Below are 26112 nucleotides of genomic sequence, written 5' to 3' on the forward strand. Positions count from 1 at the left end.
TATTGGCATGAATTATGATTGGCCAGATTTAAGATGTAACTAATATTGAATAAAAATATCGGAGTTAAAAAAGAAATAAAAACGTCATCGTTTATTATTTATTATCTTATCTGAGATTTGTTGAAGTTCATCTGTTTGAGCGTGCAAATGTGGGATTTGTGCAAATCGTGCGTACGTACTTGTCGGCGGGGAATGTTCGCCGGCAGTAAATGGTCGGGTGGCGCATTCGCTGCAGGCAAAGATAAACAGCGGCTCAGGTCCGGTTGACAAATGACTGGCAGGCCGTAGGGTTGCGGTCAGACCGGTTGGGGCGACACCATTATTGAATGAAGTGAACACCACTCGTCGTCGTTGCTTACACAACATTCCACCCCATTAACTCGGAGCTGCATCTGCCGCGAACCACCGCGAACCATTTGCGCTCAGGGATGTCTGCGTTGGGAAATGCGCTGCAATTGTTTACGGTGGCTCGCGCGCGTCGACCTGCAATCGCAATAGAATCGGGTCAATTGGAATCAAATAAATGGTATTGGAAAGATCAGGCAAAAATTTCTAAAGCAATAAAGAGATCAGGGTTGCAATAGAAAGTGATAAAACGTGAGAGATGCAAGGGTTGAAAGTGCCAATAATTTAAATTGAGATTAATCAAAGGAAAAATTAAAATATATATGTTTCACTTTAATTTATTTAATATTGATTTTGGATTCAAAATTAATTAAAAATAAATACAGTACGAAACTTACCACAAATTTAATCATAATATAGTCATGCCAGTAAAAATTAATTAACCCGATTTTAAAATCACATTCATAAGGAAAATTTGAAAAGATTTTATAATCCGAGAAATAAATTAGAAAATTTTACACAAGTAGGAAAAGGAAATAATCTTTCTGCTTTTTTTTTACTAAATATTTACTAACATGTAGTAATTCTCTCGATAGGTTTCAGGTAGAAATTTTTACCTGCGGGTTGCCTTCGCAACAAAAATTCCAACCATTTGACAACCCAACTTGTTCAATGAAGCCGACCCTGCTCATGTACTCTTAAACTCCGGGATAAACATAAAAAATCACAGCAAAAAGCTGTTGACTTTTTTTCTCATTTTCTGCTGTGTTGAGGGAGCCGCGGCGACTTTGCAAGCGCGCCGCGATCAATTGTTCTGCACGTTTGCCGCCATGTTCTCTCGGCTCTGTAGCTCCGCAGTTTCGCGGCACACAATTCCGGTTAAAATCCATCTTGATTGACACATACATATGAGCTGAGAGCGAAATCAATATTTCTGGTTGCACACTTTGGATCAATTGTGTTCCATCTCTGGCATCCACAGTGAATGTATACGATTGAGCGGCGTTATCACGCGCAATGCTCAAATAATTGCTCGCCAGCGCATATCACTTGAATCGACCGTACATCCGCGCTGATTGATGTGCTTGTGTGTTTTCCTCCTGCTTCTTGCCGTCCCGTTTAATTGATCCGGCAATACTCAAATTACAAGCGGCGTCGTGTTTTTGCGAATCCCATTTGACCATCATTTGGACTTTTGTTTACTTGCGTAGTATGGATCCGTGTTTTTACAAAGGCTACCATCCAGAATGGGTACTCGTTTTTCTCATTATTAGAAATTTTCTGGAAATTGTAAAATATTTAATGTTAATATGGCTATTATAATGATTCAACCTCGAATTTTCAAAAATCATAGCAGAGAGAATTTTTTCTTCATAATTTTAATACAACGTGCTAATAATTAGCAAACCCGCATTATGTGTGTTTTTGTTTTTAGATAACTTTACTAAAAATGGAAATTAAATTAATTATTTTTATTTTTTGACAGCATAAATGGTAGAAATCTTTATCTGTCCTTGAATTTGTCACATGAAAATTTATAATCATATAAGAAAAAAAAAACTAACCTATTTTTCTCACATTTAATTTAATTTTTTCGTTCACAACTTCAGTTAATTTAAAAAATAATTGGAGTTCCAGTTAGTAAAATTAATTACAGTTGAAAGCTTTTTCTTGTAAAATAACAAAAATATCAATTATATTTTTACATTATGATGTGTCTGTTCTTCTGCAGCGACTCTAAGCGCTCTAATGGTTTCTTCCAATTTCTCCAGATACAGGATACAGTCAGCGAAAACGTGGGACCCTTTGAAAGCAGCGGAACTTTGCACTAAGAACGGAAATTTTGCGCTTCCCTTGGCTTTATTTTCTCAGCCGAAGCGAAGATTAGCCATTGGCAAACCCTTTCTCTTGCCTTTGTTGGAAAATCCTCCCTCCTTCGCACACGGTTGGCCCATCATCAAAATTCAATTTGCCGGAGTGGTAATCGGTGTAGCGAACGAGAGTCGTTGCCGATATTAAATATAGAATTCGGGCAAGGGAGCGAGCGAACCACCGAATAGCGGCGGCACGTGGAAAGAAAGAATTGCAAGTGTTGCCACGATTTGAAGCTCACTCGGCTGGAGTTAAAGATTTATGCAACCCGCGAGGCACGCCGGCTTAACGGGTCGTCTAAATCCGATTAGGTGTGTTAGAGCTGGAAATGCTCTCTCCGCACAGGAAAGGCGGCGGACTGAAATTTGCGCGAATGACGACCGAGTGATTTTTCCTGTTCCAGCTGGGACCAGTCCCGGCTAGTCGTTAATTTGCGAGCTGTCAGGAGAAAGCAGAGGATTGGCAGATCGTTTGAATTTTATTTTCACTCGCAGCCATCACACATGTTTTATAATTCAATTTTTATTTCCAGTTTCTTCCATCTGCAAGATCTAATTTAGAAATGATCATGACAATTGTTCTTAAAAGAGTTATTTCGGTATTAAAAATAATTATTATTTATCAATTCAAAGTTCAAACATTTTTTTAAATTCATAAAATATGATTTGGTTTAATGAAAGTTTATTATTTAGTTCAAAAACTAATACATTTTATAGAAAATCATGTGTAAGAATTAAAATATAAAAACATGCATTATTATTCATCACTACAAACACCTGTATTTGATGGAAAATTTTATTGTTCGGAAAATATTGAACATTTTGAACTTTAAAGGGAAAATATAGTATGGTTTTTTTATAATTTGTATTGAGTGTGGAGACTAGACTTCTAACCTCAATTTATATTACAATGCAAAAGTTGAAAAATGACCGGTAGAAAATGAATACGTTTTATTTAATTATTCAGATATGATGAAAGCACATTTTCTAATTGCCTTTTAATTTTAAAATCAATCTTGTACAGGTTTTCAAAATCTTACCAACACATAAAAAAAATGTTTGTTCAAAATCTGCAGATTTAGTGCACGGGAAGTGGAAATTGGAGGGACTGTAAATTAATTAATTGTTCATTGGTTGATCAACTTCAACTTTTGTCAAATACTATTGCTATACAATATCATATTAAAATAATTTTAACATACATACTAATTAACTTAATGAAGCCTAACAGTCCCGAAATTAATGGGAAAATAATTTCAAGTTAAGTTTCCAAAACATCTGGGCGGTTGAGAAAGGGAGGAAAATTTTGCGGTTTCCAGAACCGCTCTGGCGTGCGAGGGTTGTTTATCAAACGATCCTTTTCGGGTGCTTTCATGTGTCTCAAGCAACCTTTGTGGATTTTGAGAGCTGGACCTACGTCGCTTGTCCATGCCGACTGACAACATGTTGACTTGACAGCGGTGAAATTAAAACGGCCTCCGCACAGCCCATACGCCCGGCAAATTTCTGCTGTAGGTAGGCGGCAGCCCTTTAATAACGATGAGCGAACCAACCAGCGGCGCTCGCCGCCCCCGCTCGGCGCCGCCGTGCAAACGTCAAAGTTCCTCTTCATGTGTCTAATGTGGGGCACTCTCTTTGCGAACCGATTGGCGGCCGGCCGACTGACCGACCAACCGACCGGGACGAAAATTTTTCTCTAATTGGAATTCTCGCTCGGTGAATTCCTCGCAACTCTCATTTTGCCCGGCGGGACGTGTGAGCACAAATATTATATATTTGTATGATTTGTGGCACTCGCAGTTTTTTTTATGGCCGCGCTCCACATTAAATAAATAACTATTTGGCATGACACTGAACGGACGTTATGAATTTTATGGTGCTGCATGAGCAAAGTTTGCGGCCGCTCCAGTTTTGCAGTGTTCAGATGGATGGACGGAGAGTTTGCGAAATGTTTAGTTGTTTGTTAGTCCATAAAATAGAGGTTTATTTATCACCATCTATCTACTTTTACTCAGTTAAAGCAAGAAAAATTCATTCATTCATTTTTATATATTTTTTTCTCTCACAATCAGAATCAGCTCAGAGTAAAATGTAATCTCGATATAGGCAGGCATTGCATCTGTGATACATCAATAAATATTATTTGCAACTATATTAATCGATATTAATAGTTTTTAAATTTCTTTGTTAATTAACATAAAAATCCTGTATTAATACAAAATTATCAACTTTAAAATTGTCTTTGATTAAGTTTTTTTTTAATTATTATTTATTTGATTATGTGATTTTTGTATTTTTTAAGAAATTAAAAATTAATTATAAATCTGTAAGTGGTTATATTATATTATTTTATTATTAAAAGAATTTTCTTTCTAGTCTATGTTCCTAAAGACGTTGAAAAAAAGAAAAAAATACTTCCCCATACAGTAATTTATTAATTAATAATGGAAAAATTGTGTTCAACTCGGGAAAAATAGTGTATAAATTCAAAATGTTATTATTAGAATTTAAATCCTCATTTAAAATAACATGAATTATTTCCATATTTATAAAAAAATTAAAGAAAACATCAACCACTATTTTTGTCACTTAAATTTAATTGTATGCAAATGGATCATTCAAATCTGTGCCGAAAATAAACTGCTTGGAAACCCGATTAACTTTGCAAACACAGGGGTTATATGGATTTGACAGCAGTGGCAAAACTTTTTCTTATTCTTGAGCCAGCTGGATGTTGATCACACAACCGAATCCGTACGAAAGTGTCACTCCCGCTGAGCTCGTGTTTCTTTTCCGAGTAGACAAGGGGCACATTCTAATAATTGGTGTCTTCTCAAACGCTTCCCGCGGGAATTTTGCAGGGGCAATTTTCGCAGTAGAGGCAAAAAGTGATGTATTGCTCGCTGTGTGGGAGATAAATCCAGCGGTGCCGCTCGCTGCCCTGCAGCAGCTGAGAATCCACAAAAGGTCTTTGACACAATTTTCCGTCGCCTGCTTGCGCGTGAATTCCAATTTCCCTAAGCGATGCGTGTGCCCCTTTTTGCCGAGATCACCCTCCAAATACCAACCAACTCCATCCGCAGCCCAAAAAAGTCTGCAACCTCCCCAACTGAACAGACGTTGCGCGATCGGTTGCGTACGAGAACAAGCACAAACACACACGCACCCCTTTTATTACTCTGCCAGATAGCGGCGTTGTAAAAAAAACGGAGGTGGTACCAAATTTTCTATTACTTTGAAATATATGTTACGTCGGCATTCTGACAATGAGTTCGCATCGGTTTCATTATTGATGCTTGCCAAACTAATTATTCTCAAATTAAGAATTGGTCCAAAAAACACAAACTTCAAAGAAAAAAAATCAAGTGTTGCTTGACTCTTTGTGCAAACAAGATCCATGTAAATGAGATCCGAAACGAACGAAACAGCAAAAAATTTATGCTAGAGATTTTGAGTTTTTTTTTAATATGAAATGAGAAAAAATCTTAACGAGTTTGACAACTTAAACGTATTTTCTCTGTTTTACAATCCGTTTTTTTATTGTGGCCATATTTTTTTATTGTTTTTATAAATTTTTGATTAAATGTTTTTTTTTCATAGAAAACAGAAAAGATAATGTTTTATTACCCTAAAACTAAAAATATTTCAAAATAGCTACAATTTAAATTCAAACGAACCTCTGCAAGCCCACAAAGGAGCTTTCCAAATATTTACTCTACTTATACAATAAACTACTTGATAGACAGCTTTATTGAGCAGACCCTAAAGCTAGAAGGCAAATGTTTTTTTTTATTGAAATTCAAACGCCTCCATAATCAATCAACATCACTCGAGCACGCTGTGTTTCCAACTCTCGTCCTAGATTAGTTGAGCAGGTTCAACAATGTGGCAGAATCAATTAACGGTCCTAAATCAACCTCGTCTGTTTACTTTAGGCTGCAAGAAGCAGCGTCGCAGACTTTGCCACAATCTATCCTGCTCAAAGTTTTTTAATGGACACAAACGAATATCCCAATATACTCGAAAGTGACAATCCGAGTCTTGAATTGCCGAAGAAAAACGTTTATCAAAAGTCTGGTGCGGGTCGTAACATTCGTCCCCCTTTGCAAACAAAAGGTCTTTTCACTCTTTTTTGTTCGGAAGGCAGATTGAATGGAAAGGGCACGTCGAAGAGGTTGTCGCCGGCGTGTGCGAGCGAAGCAAGTGGAGCAAGCGAATTATCATATTTTGGTGCAACAGCTACATATCGAGCCCGACAAAAGGGCCGTGCATGCGCACCGTTTCCATGGAGATGTACGCTTGTGCTCGAGAGCAGAGCGAGGCAGCATCCCGGCGGCTTCGGGCTCAGTTGGGCAGCCCTCTTGGCACGTCATGTGCTGTCTTCAGGCGGAGCGAGTGTTTCCAGCCTCGTCGGAGAGTGACGATGAGAGTTGTTCCCTCGAGCTGAGGTTCGCCCGCCACCAACGCCACTCGCCCAACGCCAGAATGCACTGGGGCTCCTCAGCCGACTCTTCGCCGCACGAAGACGAGAACGACCCTTTCCCCGGTCTCCACTCGGTCATGAGCAGGGCGCTCGGACCTGGTCGCAGGTCCTTTTCCTCCTCAATCGTCGCCGATCTCGCTTCCGTCTCGGGGCCCGAGAGGACGGTATGTTTATTATTGATACTTCCTTGATGCCTGCCTGCGTCTGCTTTTCATTGATTATGTTAGCGGTGTCGAGTTTATAATATGCTCCGTATTAAACTTACTTCTCAAAGTTTTACATGGAAAAAGATTTGGAAGCTGGTTAATTAAAATCTGATTAAAATGTTTAATTGCAAAATTTACGCTAAATAAATTTTCAATCAATCAATATTTTTGTAACCAAAGTTTCAAATTCCCTAGAAAGTAAAGAAAATGTTAGTTAAAATTTACTAGTAATAAATCTCACAAAATCTAAATCTATTCCATTGAAACATTTCCACTTTTCAATAGCATTCAATATAACACAAAATCTGTGAAACCCTTGTGTAAATTTTTATTATTATTTTTTTTTTATTATTAAAAACTCATAAATTGACTTTTTTTTTAATAAACCGTTATTTTATGTTTTATTTTCAATTTTCTTGTATTAAATGTGAATTTCTTTTTAATGTTGATGCGTGAATGATTTTTTTTCCAATAGAGTAGCCAAGAAATTTAAAGTTAAAATTTTTGAATTAAGATAATAATAAATAAAGTGATTTTAATTTTCTCCTGGGGAATGTGGCAGTTGATTACTGAAAGCGGATTTTGGAAAATTGACGATATCAAATTCCTTTTGAAAAAGCAAAGTTGCGTTCAAATGCGTTAGTAACGCCCAAAGTTGAAACATTATCAAATTTTATGCTTCCCCTAACGACAATTTCAGTCTGCACGTGGAAACTGGAGTGTATAAAAGCTCTGAAATTTTAGTACAAAAAGTCCCTTGTGATAATCTCAACGCAGATAGTGATTTTCGCGAAAGTGGTAAACACTCGCCTGAAATTTTTATGTCGCCGATCGATCCGCACATAAAATTCCGTTCGCATCCTAATCTTTATGGCTGCGCTTATTCTATACTCGAGGATGCTGCATGATTTGTTGAACGGACATGGCCAAACTATAGCGCTTTTCGTCTGAAATCCCAAAGTCGATACGAGAGCGGGAGACGCTCTGAAGAAGTTTCCAATTCAGATTGGCAAACTACTTGCCATTTCAACTCCCTTTGCGAGAAGGGAATCGGCAAAACTTTCTCAACTCGGAGGCCAATCACCATATTGATTAGCAGTAATGGAGAGGAGGTCTAGTGCTTTTTGCGGAGGAACAGTTTCGCCTTCAGCGGTCGCGGAAACACGTGCTCCGACTGCAATTACACTGATATCGCACAGCAGTGGAAAATATGATCATTTGTAATGGAACCGAGTTATAGAGTTTTTTTCCACGCCAGCAATTTGCAGATAATGAAAAGCTGAATAAATGAAGTGTCGCCAACCGGCGTGATGGAATTTCATCCGTCTGATAAATCTAAAAAGTGACGAAATAAAAATGACAACGGGCGTGTTAATTAACTCAAATGGCGCAGAAAAAACACAATTCTCTGGGGTGCTTTGAAATTCGGGCTGCGTGGAATACGCGCGGCCTTGCGATGACCTTTTTCAACTTTTCCAATTTAAATTTCTGCCACTTGAACATCACACAACCGTGGCATCATATGTGAAAAGTCACGGCACACGCACCAGAGTTGAGAACATAAAAAGTGGTGATATGTTTGAAACTCCTCTTCACTCAAAAATTGCGCTCTCATTTCACCTTTTCCGGTTGTTAACTCAGAAATTCAGTTTAATTTTGCTCCTTTCCTGCTGTATTTTTACATTTTGTGGCACAACTTCTTTTTTATATAGGATGAAAAGTGTTGAAAATTCTAGAATTTATAGCGACCTAAACGTAACGCAATAAACTGATATTCAAATTTCCCACTTGATCCTCTCATAAATCATGAGGAAAATGTGGCCCACGCCTGTGCATGTCATCGTCGCGTCGGCGAGAAAAAAACTAAAGCGAAAACGCACATGTGTGACAAATAACGAGGAATTGACTGCGCTGTTTGCTTTATAACCTATTTAAGCAAAATGATAGATGGCTCAATAATCTGTCACCCCGGCGAGTGGCTTTGGAAAATAGCTCGACCAAAAATTATTCCCTCAGCCCGGCGTGTGACGCCGCGCGCTTTATTATTAAAAGTCGGCCGCTCTCAAAGCTGGCGCCCACTTAGCGCCGCGCGCTGCTGGGAAATTTTGACGGGTTTCTTTCATTCATTCCGCCTGCGCTGCTGTGAAAAGTTGCAAAAAGTATAAGCCGCCGCAAAGAGTCCTGGAAGAAAAACCAGAGAGGGAGAGAAAAGGCGAGTCTCCCAGGGAAAGCTCCAACATATTTCCCAGACCAGATGTTTATACGCGTTTGTGAAAAAGATTCCTGGAATGTTTCCAGCCGGAATAACAAAGCGGCCAGGAATTTTTATCTGGATTTAATTTGCGAACGTAAATATAAAGGGCAATAAATCGGGCGCCGCTCGCGATACATCAGAATAGCAAAAAGGCGGCTGACTAATGCAGCTGTAAAGTGTAACTGGCAGCGTGTGTGTGTTTTGTTATACATTATACGCGAGAGCGATAAACAAACAAAGCGCAATCATGCAGTCCCAACTAGCCGACTGAGAGTCTATATTGTTCTCTCAGCGCTTTGGCAGCGCCCGTAATAAATGTCCACGCGCGCTCGCGAACACCCGAATAAATCACGCACCAACAACTTTTTCGCAATGCAAAAAGCCGAAACGCACACCGTGTTCGCCGCCGCCAGAGGCATTTATGAAATTCATATTTCCCGACTCGGAAGTAGGCACACAATAAAAAGCGCCACGCGAAAATCCCCGCCCCAGAGCTCGTAAATTTTCTGAATCTGAAAAGGCCGTTTGCCCCGGAATTATTGCCTGAGAACTGCGTAAGCGGCGGCGGGTCGCGCGATCCTCTTTTTCCAATTTAAATGCGACTTTTGTAGCAGAATCTGTGTGGAACGGGATCAGAATGAAATAAAAAATAAGCGTTTTCCGGCGGCAGATTTTCCAAAGAAAATAAATCGAAGCAAGTTTGGGGGGGAAAAGTTTTTATTGGTCAGGATTAAATTTCGGATGTAAATTTTCTTGCGCGAAGTTTTTTCCCAACGCTGCGTGAAACTCGAAAGTAGCTCGGCGCGTTCCTCCGGGAGGCTTCTGAAAGTTTCAAATCTAATTAAAAAACAATTTTCGAGGATACTGTATGGTTGAGTGCGCATCATATAAAGTTTTTCAACAGCTTCCTCGCAAACTGCTCAATTACACCAGATTCTCGGCCGTAATATCAAAATATGAAATTCTAGTATCATGATTACAAACAAATTTTTTACAGCGGAAAATTTTTTACCTTTGATATCTTGGAAAGGATTCTGCTGAATTTAATATCTCGTTTTTGAATTAATTTAAGCTGCTTGCCGAGAAGACTAATTTGTTTTGTACAAACAATGAAATTTAATTAATGCCAGACCTTTTCAAGTGCGCTTTCCTCTCTCTTCCTTTACTCTTTTATTGACAAGTTTTCTTTTAGCTTGGGCGGCACGGGAAGGATACGCAGGCATTAAGAAAATTATGTTTGCCGGGGAGAGAGGAAGCAAGTGCGCGATGGAAGAATTCGTGAGCGTGCTATTTGTCTGGAGAAGGAAAAGAGCGCCAGAAATAGAGCATCGGGTGGCTTCTGTGTTTTGATAGGCACGTTGGCTTATTGTGTTTATATTACACGACGGCCGCCTGCTCTCGCCTTTCGTTGGGCCGAGAGGTCGCTCGCTCATAGTGCAAAGAAAGAGGCAAAGGTGCAGCCGAACAATGCGGCACGCAAGCAGGGTGTGCGTTAAATGCCGCGCGTCTGAAATAGGAGCTCATTAATTCTGATTACCTGCGCCGACGAGTTGTTTGTCGAGCGTTAAACGCTAGGCTCGCGCCTCGCTGCTTAATTGCATCTAATTTCTCGTGTATTAATTTTACACCCTCCTTCCGTAGACGCAGAGATTTTCTCCTCAAGAGTTTGCGTGCAAAGTTTTGAGCTTAATTAAGCTGTTTTCGCTGCAGTAATTTTTATTTATGCCAGGCGTGCGGCGCAAGTGTGGCCGCACTGGAGATTAACCCTGCCTAAGGGTAGCCGCTCCAGTTATGCATTATTTAAGTCGCGCGATTAGACCGCGTGTAGGATTAGCTTGTTATGGCAGTATTTAGGTGCGATTAATTTCAGCGAGCGTCTGAAACTGTTTAATGTGCTGACAATCTGTTACCGGAGAGGAATTTTTCTACCTGTCCAAGGTCCTTGTCGCTTTCTGTCGCTATTGAAAGCGCTGATTTTGCAAATTAACTGTCATACTGTTCTGCTGAAAGTCGCAAAAAAATCAATTTATGCAGAAATTATATAGTCACCCTTAATTTTGAGTAAACACAGAATTGAAATAATATTACAACAAATAAAAAAAGAATTGAAATAAAATCAGTGCATCAAAAAGTTTTTTTAACAATATTTTCAAATTATATTTGAAGCATTTTAAATTTTAATCTAGATGTAATTAAACTTAAATTTCATAATAATTGTTTGATATAATATCAAAAGTAGATCAATATTTGATGCATTCGTCTATTTTGAACTGAGCGAAGGCAGTTTGATGCTTAAGAAGTGCACAACTGTTCCTAACGACTTCTCTATTATCACACTGCTCGTTCAAACTAAAAACTTCCCCTGCGTGCCACTTCACATTTCATGTAGGCGTCGAGATTCAAATCTCTCCATTATGAAAGTCCATAAGCATCTCGCTATGCGCCTCAAACCCCAATAATCCAGCCACTCCGTGTTAATAAAGCGTCTTTCTTATCAGTTATTCGCAGAGCGCGTGCATATTGGAAAACGCGCCTTTGTTGGAAAGAAGGAAACAAGTTTTTCACTGAATTACTCTCGCGGCGGTATTCGCCTGCAAAAGTCGGCCACAACTTCATCAACTCACTCGGCGGCTCTTCAGGAATTATTATTTACCTAAAGAGAAAGAAAGAAGAAAGATTTGCCCCCTTTTTCCGAGCACGAGAAATTTCACCCGGGAACTTTTGCTTCAGAGCGTCTCTTCTGCTTTTCCACGCGTGGCGAAAAATCCGAGCTGCAAAGAGGAGTTTTTCTCAGTTTATTCATATTGCTTTTGAAGAAGGAGCGCGTGCCTTATTTTAAAAAATAGGGTGCCGAAGGCGGAGGCGAAATTGCAACTGAGAAGGTTACTTGTGCGATGTATAGATTCACCCACCCTAGCGTCGAGAAGAGCAGGCCACTCTTTTGAAGAGAGACACTCTTTACAGCGACGCAGCTGCCGAGGTAAAAACTTGCTCGCGCGTTATTTTCGCCAACAATTTCCATCTTGTTCGGCTGGCGAATTCGCTTTTCCTTGCCTTTTTGAGAGAGAAAGGTGCAAACAAAGCGCGAGCAGTTTGTAAACTAGTTAGTTGCAAGTTGCAAAACGCTGACAGCCAATTAGCGAGAGCTAAAATAATTAAGCAGCGGCGTATATAAATTCACGCGTTTATACATCTTTGATTAATTAAAACGTCTTCGCTCTTTCACAACCTCACACTCGGAGAAAGAAAGAGCGAGTCTCGTCGTAAAATGTAAAATGTGTGAGGCTCCTTTTAATCAGCAGCAAGGAGAATGAAGCAAATTGGCAGGCGCGAGGAGCGAAATCGATTTTAGAGCCGATTTAATTGCGTGTAATTCACGAGGGCACCTTATTGCAAGTGACACGTCCCATACGGGCGGGCATCAGGAATCAATACGCCGCGGTTCATCATTAATGCAGGTCGAAGAGTGGTCATGAGCACTCGAGCGTGATTCGATGAGAATTGCCAGCCGGAAAGCAGCCACCGGAGACGTTTTCCATATTAGGCCATTAGAATGGAAGAGAGGAAAGTAAACGCGCTGCCGGGAGAGTCTTTTGAGTGGATGAGCAGCAGCTCCAAATTGAAGCGCTTTGAGCACAAAGTTAGCTGGTGCGGGAAATCAACGGCCTCGCGCACCAGTTAACCTGAGAGCAACTTTTTTGTAATAATCTTTCTTAAATACTTTCATTATTATGCTATGAAAGGGGAAATTAAATTAGTGAGCTTGTAAAAGACTTCTGCAAAAAATCCGTAAATTTCTCAGTATTTTGCCAGGCATATCTGTGTGTGGGTCACAATATCAGAGAAGTGATTCTCGCCACAATTCACGCGCAAAGATTCTCGCGAAGCGATTCTTGACTGAGGTGAATTTCCATTGAAGTAAATTTGTATTTAATTAAAAATTGTAAGCATTTTTAAGTTTATAAAATAATTTCTGTATATTGTTGTTGCCGATGATTTTGAACGGAATAAAAAAACTTTATTTTCAATTGATCCACTCAAATGTTTATTTTCATGGTGGATATTTTTGTTAAATAATTCCGAAAAATACATTTATGGTGGAATTATGCACCTAGAGCAATAATTTCTTATTTTTAAAATTTTTTACTTTAATATTTTGATAAAATAATATTAAAAAAAAAAATAAAATAAAATCGGGTTCATTTTTTGAAGAAAGTTTTTTAACTCTTTTATTTAATTCATGCTATTTAAATTTATAATTAATTTATTTTTTAGAGAAGTTTCCTTGTAAATTATCCAGTACTAATTATCCGTTAATTTCTATTCAATGAAAACAATACTGAGATAAACCAACAAACCGCGCAGTTGAAATAACTTCCCACTCATTTATGTCACAAAAACAGAAGCCATATTTTCCGCGACCAAAATACATTTTGCGTCACAGTCCCGGGCAGTAGTGGAAACTGGAAAGCAGAGCAAACATTGGCAATCACAAAACAAGAGGAAAGGGAGAGATGAAAATTCCTAGCTCTCTTACAATATATTCCTCCGTGTATGGAAAACGCTCCCACGCACAATTTGCGATTTGTTTGCTCTGCCGAGTTCTGTTTTCCCGACTGTCAAACAAAGTGAACCTCCCGCCGTCTCCCCAATAAAGCTCCACTCCCGCCACTTGATGCACCCATTTTTCAGCCACGTGGATTTTCGCACCTCAGGCAGGATTGACGCGTGCCAAAAGTGACACCCCAGCTGTCCCTCAAAATAATGTTTTCCGCGCATCTTGACACTTTTCCAGATCGATGACGGCTGCGCAAGTCGCGCGCCAAATGATAATCACGCAGGCTTGGTGCCATAATACAGTGTCACGCTGGGCGAGAGCAGAGAGTGCATCCACAAAATTACTCAAGTTGTGACGCTGAGTGAGTGCGAGTGTGCGTGATACACACTTAGCCGACTCGGAAAATATGTCAACGGCCGTGCCATTTCTCGGAAAATGCGTTCTCATTTTTCGCTTGCGCCGTATTTGCCAGTTGCCGGAAAAGCCTTCTCAAGAGTTTTCCAGGAGCGAGCAATATTGTGCTGAGCAAACACATATCCATGAAAGGTTATTTCCTGCAGCGCAAAGCCCCGATTTCTTTATTACAACGAGCGTGGAAAAAATATTCCCGCCTCTGCTCCAGTGATCCCTTTTTCTTTTCATTTCAACTCGGGTTTTTCCATAAGTGGCTTTTCCGGATATTTTTCTAAAAAGGTTTTTGTTTTCAATTATATATTTAATTGGATAAACTAGGTCATATTTCGCATTTTTCATCTGGAATATTATTTATTTTAATTATAGTTCATATTTTTTTAAGACGCTTATGTAAAAAAAATTAAATAGTGCAAAAAATTAGTGAACCCACTTTTTTTTATCAATGTTTATAAATCTTTCATAAGCATGAAATCCATATTCACTGCTTTTTGTTTGCCTTTCAAAAGCAAACACGTCAAGTTACATATTTGCATCGAATACAAGTTCATTGAGGCCTGGATTAAACAAAATCTGTGCAGTCTGCTAAAAGCGGCGAACAGGGCGGGAACACGCGGCTTGTTGTTTTAATCAGTTTGTTTGCACAAAAGCGAATTAAAACTTTAGATCCGTTGACAGCAGATTTCGTTGCCACAATCCCTGACAAAAACTTGCATGCTCATTAAATTCCATGGCGAACAATGCAGAGAAAACTTTCTACACTTTGTTATTCAAGCAACTTTGAAACTCCCTTTTAACATAACATAACCCCTGCTTGCATTCAGTTAAATTCATTCAAGCTTTCGTCAAATCCGTTCAATTTGCGAGCAAATTCTGCCCACTAATGTACACACGGGGTGCCGCGTTATAATTGCAAATTACTGCGGTTCCGCTTTGCATCCCAAATCTGCGGCCTGAAAGCTTATTCTCTCTCGCTAACAGCAGCGGAATTATTGCCCAAACCGAAGTTGGCCGGTGGAAAAGCGGTTGCATAAGCTCCATCACCCCTGAATACACAAACACGCGTGGTCGCCACTCCAACTTGGTGCACGCGAAATGCCGCCGCCGCCGACGCTTCTCTCTCTTCTGCTGAAATAACCGTGTTTTATTACATTCGCAAGCCGTTGCAGGCGAAACGTGCAAGTTGTTTTCGCGCAGCAAACAAACGAAAGCACACATTCGCCGCGGGCACAATTTATTTGACTCGTGATACACCCCAGCAAATGACATTTGCAAACTAGTTGTGAATTCAAAGCAGGCGAATTTCATATAAATCACTCTGCCAAACAAACGTTTGCACAGCTTAATTTCCCTCTGCAGTGAAAACTCTGCAGCCCTGTACCTCAATCCAATGCCTATAGGGGGTGCCTTATTTTTGAAGTATTAATTAAGGAAGTTTTCCTGATTATTTTTCATGCCCCTGTGGCACGGTATGACTATCAAACAATTTGATGTTTACACAAACTTTAGAAATCAAAGGGTTTTCTGATTAAAATTGTTAGTAAACAAAAATTTGAAATTATATTTTAAGCTCAAAGAGAAAAAAATTATTTTCTTTTTGAATTAACAATGTCAGAGGAGTTTTCCTTTCTTGGATTAAAATATTTTAAGCTTTATTATTTGTTTATTTAAGATTTGCTAATCCAACTTCCACTCTTTTTCTTAAATCCGACCAGAATCCAACTTACAATTATGCTTCTATCTAAGTTGAACATCACTTCATTAGGATATAAAATTGTGTATATATTTTTTTATTTAAACAAAGTTTTCGTTGAAAATAAATTACGAAAACCCATAAAAATATTTTGTTCTAATTTTGTGCGTTAATTTTCTCTCAAAAGGTCAAAGTTTGCGGGCTGAAAGACAAAATATGAAAACATTGCTACTTTTTACTCTAACAAGAAAAAATACAAAACTATAATAATTATAAAATTTTAAATTAATATAAAATTATTCTATTAATTATTATTTTTTACTTCTTAAACTAATTATTTATTTTATATACAGCAAACCTTTCATTTAGCCAGATTGAATTCAGATGCAAAATTTTATTTAGGTTTTGCGGGAGGAAGATTTTTTTCACGGTTGTATTCGTTGCCATTATTTTGAATCTGAAAGACATTAATGGAACAAATACAAGGGCCCTTCCCAAGTTTGCCCTTGTTTCTCAAGGGAGACAGAAAGTAAATTAGCCAGCGGCAAGTAAATACGATGGGAAGATAAAGCAGCTTTGCTGACATCGGAGGCACTCGAAAGCCGATTCCACTTTTCCAATCAAGCATCGCCGCGGAAAGACGAAACACAGCCGGCCAATCTCGGCTGTCAGCGTTCCCAAACTTAAATTTCTGCACCCAAGTTTCCTCTGGATGTATAGTTGGGTCAGTATATTTTGATACGTGATGCGAGAAGCGAGCGTCCAGAAAATCAATAGCGCCGCGATGGGGCCGCAAAACAAAAAGATCAGCCTGCGAGCGCAGAGTTTGGGCGAAAGAAGCTCGGGCGGCTCGGAACGGGAAATTCAAATCGTACTTTTCGTGAGGCAGGGACGCGTGCAGTTGAATGAGAGGAGTTTTACGGTCTCTTGCCAGATTAGAATAAGGACGCAAATGGCTCTGGGCGAGTGATTTTATCTTCTGAATACCAAGAGGCCCTCGTGGCGGACAAAAGGACTTGCGATGAAGACGCCGCTTTTCGGTAGTAACTCGGAAATTTTCTCTCTTTGTTAAACAGTCTTTAAAGTGTATGCATGTGAAGCCTTTGAGATTTTAAACTTCACAAGCTGCAGTCGTAGTTTCACACTTTGGTGCAAAATGAGTCATTTGTGTTGAAAACTTTAAAGGTGATTTTGGTTGAAAAGGAATATTTTTTTTTTATAATTTTCTCTGCGATTTATTTTCCTAACAATTCAAATTAAAACTGTTGGTATTGGAAATTTTAAATGAATATATTAATTGAAAAGTAAACAAGTAATTAAAAAAGAAAATGCAGCTCATTGTTTTTTTTTATGGTTCATATATTATTTTTACGTTTTTTGCAAATAAAATAATTTTCCAAAATTTGTCCTAAAAAGAACTCCAATTTTACGTTGTACTCATTTCAATCATTAAAGATATCATCGTCAAACAGGAATCATTAAATTTATTTAAGAAATGCAAAATTTGCCACATGGAAGTTTCACATTTTCATTGCAATATATTAAGGAAATAATTGACTCTGAGGCAAACACGTGTTTCGATATCTATAGAACTTCTGTGTTTTCAACTTGACTGGTTCCAATTCCAACGATTCGTGTTCATCTCGGAAACTTAGAAGGAAAGCGGCTCACCAAGAAACGCTATCCGCAAGAGAAGGTTTCAAATTTTCCGGCGGATCAGAATTCAAGTCACACTCTCTCGTGCGAATAACTTTCCATCTTCTATACATGTAGCGCCTACGACCAAAACTCGGGGGCATTTTCAACTCGGCAGATACCGGAGCTGAAAGAAACACTCAATTAGCCGCGCAGAGAAAGAGGAAATGGTCTCCGCAGACTGCTTGAATGTCATGCCGACGTCGCGGAATGAACTTTCTTTCTTTGCTTCGCTCCCCCTAACGAGACAGAAAGGAGCCATCGCTGAATTTTCGCAAATAATCTGTCAGATGAAGCGAACGTTCATTATTTTTCCAACCCCGTCCGGAGCAGGGGGAAATAAAAATATACACTCGAGTGTCCCAAGCCACTGCGTTCGATTTCATGATGGATTAGAATTAGGCGAGCCCCCGCGAATTTTCCGCTTTCTTTTCCAAATCGGTCGTATAAAAAAGGCTCCGCTTTTTCAAGATCCATAAAGATGGCCTATCAACCGCAGGCCGCTTTTTGCGGGGGCGACACGCGAAAGGACAAACGTTATCACCGGCGCAGATAAAGATTGAATAACGGGGTCGATGCTTGGAATACACAAAACCCCCGTTCCCTTATCGCCCTTTCCCCCGAATTTGCAGAGTGGCAAGCCGAGGGGAAAAACAGGCAGACTTGATTTGCACTTTCCTTGCCGCTGAATTTTTATACGCCAAAAAGATGGAAAAAAACTTCAGTCAAAGCACGTCTGAATTTCAAGCAGCCTCACACTCAATTAAACGCAGTTTTAGCCAAACTTTTATATTTTATTTTTGGCTGGCAAAGTTAGTTTGATATTTTGTAAACGGAGCGCAGCATTATCGTCTGGCGTAGGCGGTGTGGCAAGAAATTAGACGCGGAGGCAAAAAGTCGATGCCGCTCTCGTGCTGCGCCGCCCCACGCCGGCGTGTTATTTTTCTCTGCCGCATTCAGAAATTCTCGTCACAAAATCGTACGAGGGCCGAGTCCTTATGGTCCAAAAGTCCCATAACAACATAATGATTACAGTAAGGCCGAGCCTGCTGATGTGCGGGTGGCAAAAAAACTTTTCACCAACTTTTTTTTTTAAGGGATGTATCGCCTTTGGTGGTGGAAAAACTGCGCCGAGCTTAATGAACTGACTTTTAGCCACAGATGCGTGATTCCCAATAATCTCCGACGGTTAAAAAATACAAACAGATAGATATAATAAATATTTGAAAAATGTATCAAATGTGAAAAAGAGTCAGAAACACTAAGGCAATGAGCCAACCCAAATTAAGGTCTCAAATAGTATCTATATTTAATTTCAGAATCTTCATAATTAAAATTTCCACTTTCATCCATGATTCGCCATCTGGGCAAGTTGGCACCGAATTCCATTTCTTTTGTCACGGTCCCGTTCAGAGGGTCGAAAATTATTGTGTAGCCTCCAGGATTATTTGCTAAGAGGGCGCCTGTTAGTCCGAAGGTTCCATAAGCGAAAATCGTGTGGTTGCAGGCGGCGAGAAGCGCCAAATCGGCGCCCGGCTGCTCACTATCACCATCACCTAAATAAATTTTTTTAATATTTATACTCTAATCTAATCAAGCGAAAATTTTCAACATACCTCCTATGTAGGTGTCATTTCTATCGGCAACGATATTTTCATGGACCCATTCGTTTTCATCGCTGACCACCACAAAAATCAGAAGTTTATTTACTTTCTGGCTGATCCAATTCATCGCATTGTGGAAAAATTTCGGACTAGCAACCATTGCTCCGGGGTGAACTAGTCCCATGTGCGACATGTAGTCCGTTCGCCGCACGTGGACCCCGACAAATTCAACTTCATCAATGTTTATCTTGAATTTAAATCGGCTTTAATGGGAGTAATTGTTCTAAATAAATATGAATAACAATCGAATAGGAAATTTCAAAATTAAATACCATTTTTTCTTGGTGCTTTTGTGTGATATTTTGCAACCGTCTGAAAGCTTTGTCCGTGTATACTTCCTCTAGTTGAAGTTCATATTTCAACTCATTCCAATAAGGAACCAGTTCTTCGGTGTTGGTCACATAGTAACCAAAATTAAATAATTTATGTTCCTGCCCTTTTGGGTTGAATTCTAGTCCTCTGAAAAGGTCCTTCCGACTGCCGAGTCCTAAAATGCTTCCGTTATAAAAAGTATTTTTGAGCCATCCGCCCATGTTGCACTGCTCATCTAGCCACTGCAGTGATGGTATTCTTAGCGAAGATCTTTTGAAATATTTAGCCAAATATTCAATGTTGGATTCGTTAAAGACGGGCCTTAGATTGTGTCTTCTTGCGGCCGCCAGAACAGTCAAGTAGGACCAAACCACGTTTCCCAGGCGACCGTCCACGTGTGCGGTGACGAAGATTTGACTTTTACCTGGCGCAGGACAAATCCTCCACGGATCAAGACTTTCGCTTTCGGTCACATTATTTGCAACCGTATGATTCGTCAACACCAAACTGCCATTAATGTAGTCCTCGGCAAGTGGTGCAATCAGAATCTACAACGGACAAATGAAAACAACAAACTTATTTTCAATCCTCACACTGAAGAAAACTCACATCATTGTCTTTCCAATCTCGGATTAAAAATAAGATGAAAACACCACTTGAAAAAACTAGGAGGAAAAAGAAACTCTTCATGCCACTGCAATGCATAATGGCAATGAATTGTTTTCAAAAGATAAGAAAAGGGAACAAATTTTGTGTTACTTTGATTAGATTAGATTTATTTAATCATTCAAGCACAAAATATACAGTTTTTAGCATGCTTTATATCACTGCAAAACATTTAAATTAATGTTGCTCACACAATTATTAAACTTCAGAATCATTAATTTGCTAACTAAAATTGGTGGTTTCTCTAAATTGAATGAATTACATTGTGGTGTGCCACAAGGATCTGTTCTTGGCCCGCTTTTGTTTTCTCTTTATATGATTGATATTAATAGGATTTTCAAAAACATATGCAAATATCATATTTATGCAGAAGATGTTCAGTTATATATTGAGTGCGGAGTAGGTGAGCTGAACGATGCTTTTGGAATAATGAATTTAATATTACAGGATGTTTTGAAATGGTCTGAAAAACACGGGCTGCGCTTAAATCCAAGCAAGACCAAAGCTATGTTAATTCATTCGCCTCGCATGAAACAAAAAATTAATTTTAGCAACCTGCCAAAGCTGTTTTTGGGTAACTCTGAAGTCGAATTTGTTGAAACTTTTAACAATTTGGGAGTGTTTTTTGATAATGAATTTCGTTGGGACAAACAGATTTCTTCAGTTTGCCAGAAGGTGTACGGGACATTGAACAATCTTAATAAATTTCGTGCTTTAACCCCTGAAAAAATTAGGCTACAACTTTTAAAAAGTTTAATTCTGCCCCATGTTGATTATTGCAGCATAATTTATTGCGACGTGAGAAAGGAGCGACTGAAAAGGATAGATGTGGCATTAAATAATTGTTTGAGATATGTCTATGATATAAATTTCAGTGAGCGCATAACCCCTTTTTATGCTAAAGCAGGTATTTTGAAAGTTGAGGAGCGAATGAAGCTGAACACTCTGTTGATGACACACAAAATATTATATGAAAACAGCCCCCCCTATTTAAGGAAATTATTATTGCTGCGCGATGACTATCAAGTCAGAGCTGCTAGAACACACAGATTGTTTCTCCTTCCGCCATTTGATTGCAATGATGACTCTTTCAGAATGACAAGCTATCGCCTTTGGAATGCACTGCCGCAAAGTTGGTGTTTAAATGAAAATATTAACTCTTTAAAAAATAAATTATTGCAGCAATATTTGAACCAGTATAGGCTGAATGAATGAAATAAAAATTAAAACAGAATTTAAAAGGACTGATCTGGAATAATAAAAGCTGAATTGCGAGGCGAAAATCAAAGACGAAAAAGCCTGTTTTACTAAACATAATATGAGCTGCAGTTTTTTGCCAGGATTAAGAGCAAAAAAAGAACAAAGAAAGCGGCATTTGGAAGTATCAGGCAGTCATTTAAATGCAAGCTTTCAGCATCCAGAAAAAAAAAGAAAAATGTCCAAAGAACTTGATTATTGTTATTTTTCTTTTGTTTATATTTTGTAATTGGAAATTTTTTTTGTGAAATTTCGCATGTAAAATTTTGTTTGTAAAACTCTCATCTTTTCTCTCAATTGTATTGAATTTGTATAATTTTGAATGTATAAATGATGTATCCCGTTATGGGCAGCAATTGCCTTTGTGATATATCAATAAACACAATTTGCAACTAAAATTATGGAGAAAATGTATATTTTTTTCTTTTGCATATCTAAATCATAGTAAATAATATTTAAATCATTGTTTTTACTACACAAATTTATTTCGTATAATACCTGTATATAATATGAGAATTTCCATAATCAAAATTTCCATCTTCATCCATGATTCGCCACCTCGGCAAGTTGGCACCAAATTCCATTTCTTTTGTCACAGTCCCGTTCAGAGGGTTGAAAATTATTGTGTAGCCTTTGGGATTATTTGCTAAGAGGGCGCCTGTTAGTCCAAAAGTGCCATAAGCGAAAATCGTGTGGTTGCAGGCGGCGAGTAGCGCCAAATCAGCGCCCGGCTGCTCACTATCACCATCACCTAGATGAATTTTTATTGTTTTATATGCAAGTAGCTAATCAAGTAAAATTTTAGAACAAACCTCCTAAGTAGGTGTTATTTCTATCGGAAACTATGTTTTCCTGGGCCCATTTACTGTCATCGCTGACCACCACAAAGATCAGAGGTTTATTTACTTTCTGGCTGATCCAATTCATTGCATTGTGGAAAAATTTCGGACTAGCAACCATTGAACCGGGGTGAACTAGTCCCATGTGCCGCATATAATCGGTTCGCCGCACGTGGACTCCGACAAATTCAACCTTGTCAATTTCCATCTTAAATTTAAATTGGCAACAATATGAGTTTTTTTCAGTGGCTAAAAATAATTAAAAATTAAATACCATTTTATCCTGGTGCGTTTTTGTAATATTTTTCAATCGTCTGAAAGCCTCAGCCGTGTATTCCTCCTCAAGTTCTAGTTCATATTTCAATTCATTCCAATAGGGAACCAGTTCTTCAGTGTTGGTCACATAGTAACTAAAAGCAAGTAACTTATTGCTCTCTTTTGGGAAAGTTTCCAGTTCTCTGAAAAGGTCCTTCCGACTTCTTAGTAAAATGTATGCATTATGATTAGCATTTTCGAGCTTTCCGTCGAAGTTGCACTGCTCATCTAGCCACTGCAGTGATGGTATTCTTAGCGAAGATCTTTTGAAATATTTAGCCAAAACATCTATGCTGGATTCGTTAAAGACGGGCCTTAAATTGTGTCTTTTTGCGGCCGCCAGAACAGTCAAGTAGGACCAAACCACGTTTCCCAGGCGACCGTCCACGTGTGCGGTGACGAAGATGTGACTTTTGCCTGGCGCAGGACAAATTTTCCAGGGATCAAGAAATTCGAAACCATTTTTCGAGGCCTTACGATCCGTTGAAACCAAACAAGTACTACTGCAATCTTCAAAGAAAGGCTGAATCTATAACGGGGAAACGATGAAAATTATGATTTTCAATCAACACACTGAAAAAAACTTACATCGCAAGCGATCCAATTCCTAATTAAAACGAACAAGAAGACATTTGTCATGAAAAATACGATAATAATAAGAACAAAACAATACTTCGTGCCACTGTAACGCATATTGGCAGTAATTGTATTGCTAGTGTGCCATGCCGGAGAGAGGAAAGGGGTAAATAAAATAGAACTTACTTAGATAATAAAAAAATGCGAGCCTAAGCGGAAGCCGTAAGGAAAACAATCAAAACGAATAATCTCTTGCATTTGCCTCGGTTGCAGCTTTGAAAACTTTGCTAGTAAATAATGGAAAGTGAAATTCCTTTACCTGATACTCCTTTAATTTTTTTTAATCTGTCCCAATTTTATGTTCACAATTTGGGATCCTTGCTGATCGCAATTACTATGCCGTGGAAGCAAACTCCAATTTTTTTCTTTTAATTTTCAAAAAATGCAATTGTTTAGGAAATTTTTTGGGGGAAATCAAGATTAGGACGGGCTCTAATTGCCGCAGAGAACAATTTTCAGCCACTTACTTTATCTCACTTAATCAAACGATTTTTATCATAAATCAGAAATTTGGAAAAATAGAACATTAAATTTTAAACTTCGCCTATTTCATTCAATTCTAATGTGAAATTATTATTATGTAAATACAGGTCACAAATAGTATCTATATTTAATTTCTGAATTTTCATAATTAAAATTTCCATTTCCATCCATGATTCGCCATCTCGGCAAGTTGGCACCGAGTTCCATTTCTTTTGTCACGGTCCCGTTCAGAGGGTCAAAAATTATTGTGTAGCCTCCAGGATTATTTGCTAAGAGGGCGCCTGTTAGTCCAAAAGTGCCATAAGCGAAAATCGTGTGGTTGCAGGCGGCGAGAAGCGCCAAATCGGCACCTGGCTGCTTACTAAGACCATCACCTTGAAAGATAATTGTAAGAAATTGTTTTGATTGTAGGAAAACAAATAATGGAAACCTCCTAAGTATGTGTCAGTTCTATTGGCAACGATGTTTTTCTGTGCCCATTCATTGTCATCGCTGACCACCACAAAAATAAGACATTTATTTAGTTTCTGGCGCATCCAATTCATCGCATTGTGGAAAAATTTTGGGCTTGCAATCTCTGAACCAGGGAAAATTTTTAGAAAGTGTTTCTCATAATCGGTTCGCCGCACGTGAACACCAACAAATTCGACTCTGTCAATTTTTATCTTCTGTGAAATTGGTCATTATTAACTAAGGTGTAAATTTTTTTTAAATAATTTATATACATCTTTATCTTGGTGCTTTTTTATAATATTTTTCAACCGTCTGAAAGCTTCGGCCGTGTATTCCCCCTTTAGTTCTAGCTCATTTTTCAATTCATTCCAATAAGGAACCAGTTCTTCAGTGTTGGTCGCGTAGTAACCAAAAAAAAGTAACTTATTGCCCTCCTTTGGGGTAGCTTCTAGTTTAGTGAAAAGGATCTCCCGACTTCCCAGTACATTTTCATCGTTTTTATAACCGTTTTCAAGCCATCCGTCCATGTTGCACTGCTTGTCTAACCACTGCAGGGACGGAATTTTCAGGGAAGTATTTGTGAAATATTGAGCCAGAACAGTTATGTTTGATTCCTGAAGTGCGGGCCTTAGCTTGTGTCTTTTTGCGGCCGCCAGAACAGTCAAGTAGGACCAAACCACGTTTCCCAGCCGGCCGTGTATTTTGGCGGTGACGAATGTCTGTTGACCTTCTCCAGGCGCGGGACAAATCTTCCACGGATTAATGGTATCTTTTTTTATTCCTTCGTTTATATTTTTGGCCACATGATTTTTCACCAAACACTCGTTAATGCAATCCTCAAAAGAATGAGGAATCTATAACGGAAAGATTAGAATGAACACTTTATTTTCAATTAAAGTACTACAAAAACTCACATCATCGTTGCGCTGAACTAAAACAAATGAGACGTAAACAAAACTTGTGAACAATAAGAGAATAAAGCAAATTTTTGTTCCTCTGCATCGCATATCGTCAGTTATTTTAATACGAATCCAGTCAGCCAGGGAGAGTAAAAAGAATAGTAAATTATAGGCTTCTTATCAGCCTGATGATGATAAAAAAAGGCTAAGCGGAAACCATACGGAACACTCGACCAAACCGCAATGTTGATAGTATTTTTGCTTTGGCTCCAAGTTGTCAGAAAGCTTTGCGAGATAAAAGTATATTTTCTTCATTTTGAAAAAATTGTGATGCACGTTTTTTATTTCAGCATTAATGTGGCATTTTCCGCACATATAATTAACTGCAGTAAACCTCAGAAGAAATTAATTTTTAATGGAAGAAATTAAAGTTCAAAAAGTTCTGGTGGACAAACTGGAACAAATAAAAGCGTTAAAATTGATCTATTTGAAACCTAAATATTTTACCTTAAATTTTCATCCAAATTAAGAAAATTAAATAAATATAATTTTAATTTTGATCGAGCTATGAAAGTTATTAATAAAAATTTGAAATGATTAATGAAAATATAGGCAATAATTTTTTTGCGGAACCTGGGAGTTACTTTCCTTCTTATTTTTTAGTATGAATTTTGTTATGCAAATATTACTAGTTACATTAAATGTAAGCACAAAATTATTCAAGACAATTTAGAAAAATATGTTTATCTTTGCACTTTTTATTTCTTGATAAAAACTTGTGCCACATGATTAAGGAGGTATGTCCGTGCATGTTTTCTTCGCATAAATGTCATAAATCAAAATATAACACCTCCGCGACTTGAGGAAGCCGGCCGACAAAGAGAACACTGAAGAGTGTAATTAAATTTTATCAGTGCTCGTTGCAATGAAAGGAAAATAAACGCAAAGTCAGAGAGCAGTGTCCTTTTTGCGAGTGAGCGAACGAGTTTTCCACGCAAATGTGCTTGATGACGATGCACAAGTTGTCAGACCAGAAGCGGCGGCGGCGACGACCTATGGCGGCCAGGCTGCC

At 38.5% G+C, this 26112-nt stretch overlaps 2 protein-coding genes and 1 long non-coding RNA gene across 3 annotated transcripts in view; 1 reads left to right on the top strand and 2 right to left on the bottom strand.

The window, feature by feature from the left end:
* The window catches only part of LOC132198899 (uncharacterized), a 40146-nt gene that overhangs the window by 6391 nt on the left and 7643 nt on the right, over positions 1-26112 (top strand). The window lies entirely within an intron of this gene.
* LOC132198597 (uncharacterized) lies at positions 9868-12216 on the bottom strand. The gene is made up of 3 exons (XR_009441997.1): positions 12072-12216; positions 11813-11930; positions 9868-9981 (listed from the first exon to the last, which is right to left on the bottom strand). It is a non-coding gene; the product is annotated as an uncharacterized LOC132198597 (long non-coding RNA).
* LOC132198904 (uncharacterized) lies at positions 18349-25454 on the bottom strand. The gene is made up of 11 exons (XM_059623198.1): positions 25056-25454; positions 24414-24995; positions 24119-24356; positions 23158-24062; positions 22529-23098; positions 22228-22462; positions 21914-22166; positions 20102-20186; positions 19453-20040; positions 19133-19367; positions 18349-19072 (listed from the first exon to the last, which is right to left on the bottom strand). Exons 4-11 carry the CDS (start codon positions 23260-23262, stop codon positions 18801-18803), a joined length of 2343 nt encoding a protein of 780 aa, XP_059479181.1. The 5' UTR covers positions 23263-24062; positions 24119-24356; positions 24414-24995; positions 25056-25454; the 3' UTR covers positions 18349-18800.

This window comes from Neocloeon triangulifer, unplaced genomic scaffold (assembly GCF_031216515.1).
Source record: "Neocloeon triangulifer isolate White Clay Creek 2 clone unplaced genomic scaffold, ASM3121651v1 ptg000001l, whole genome shotgun sequence".
Taxonomy (NCBI): Eukaryota; Metazoa; Arthropoda; class Insecta; order Ephemeroptera; family Baetidae; genus Neocloeon; species Neocloeon triangulifer.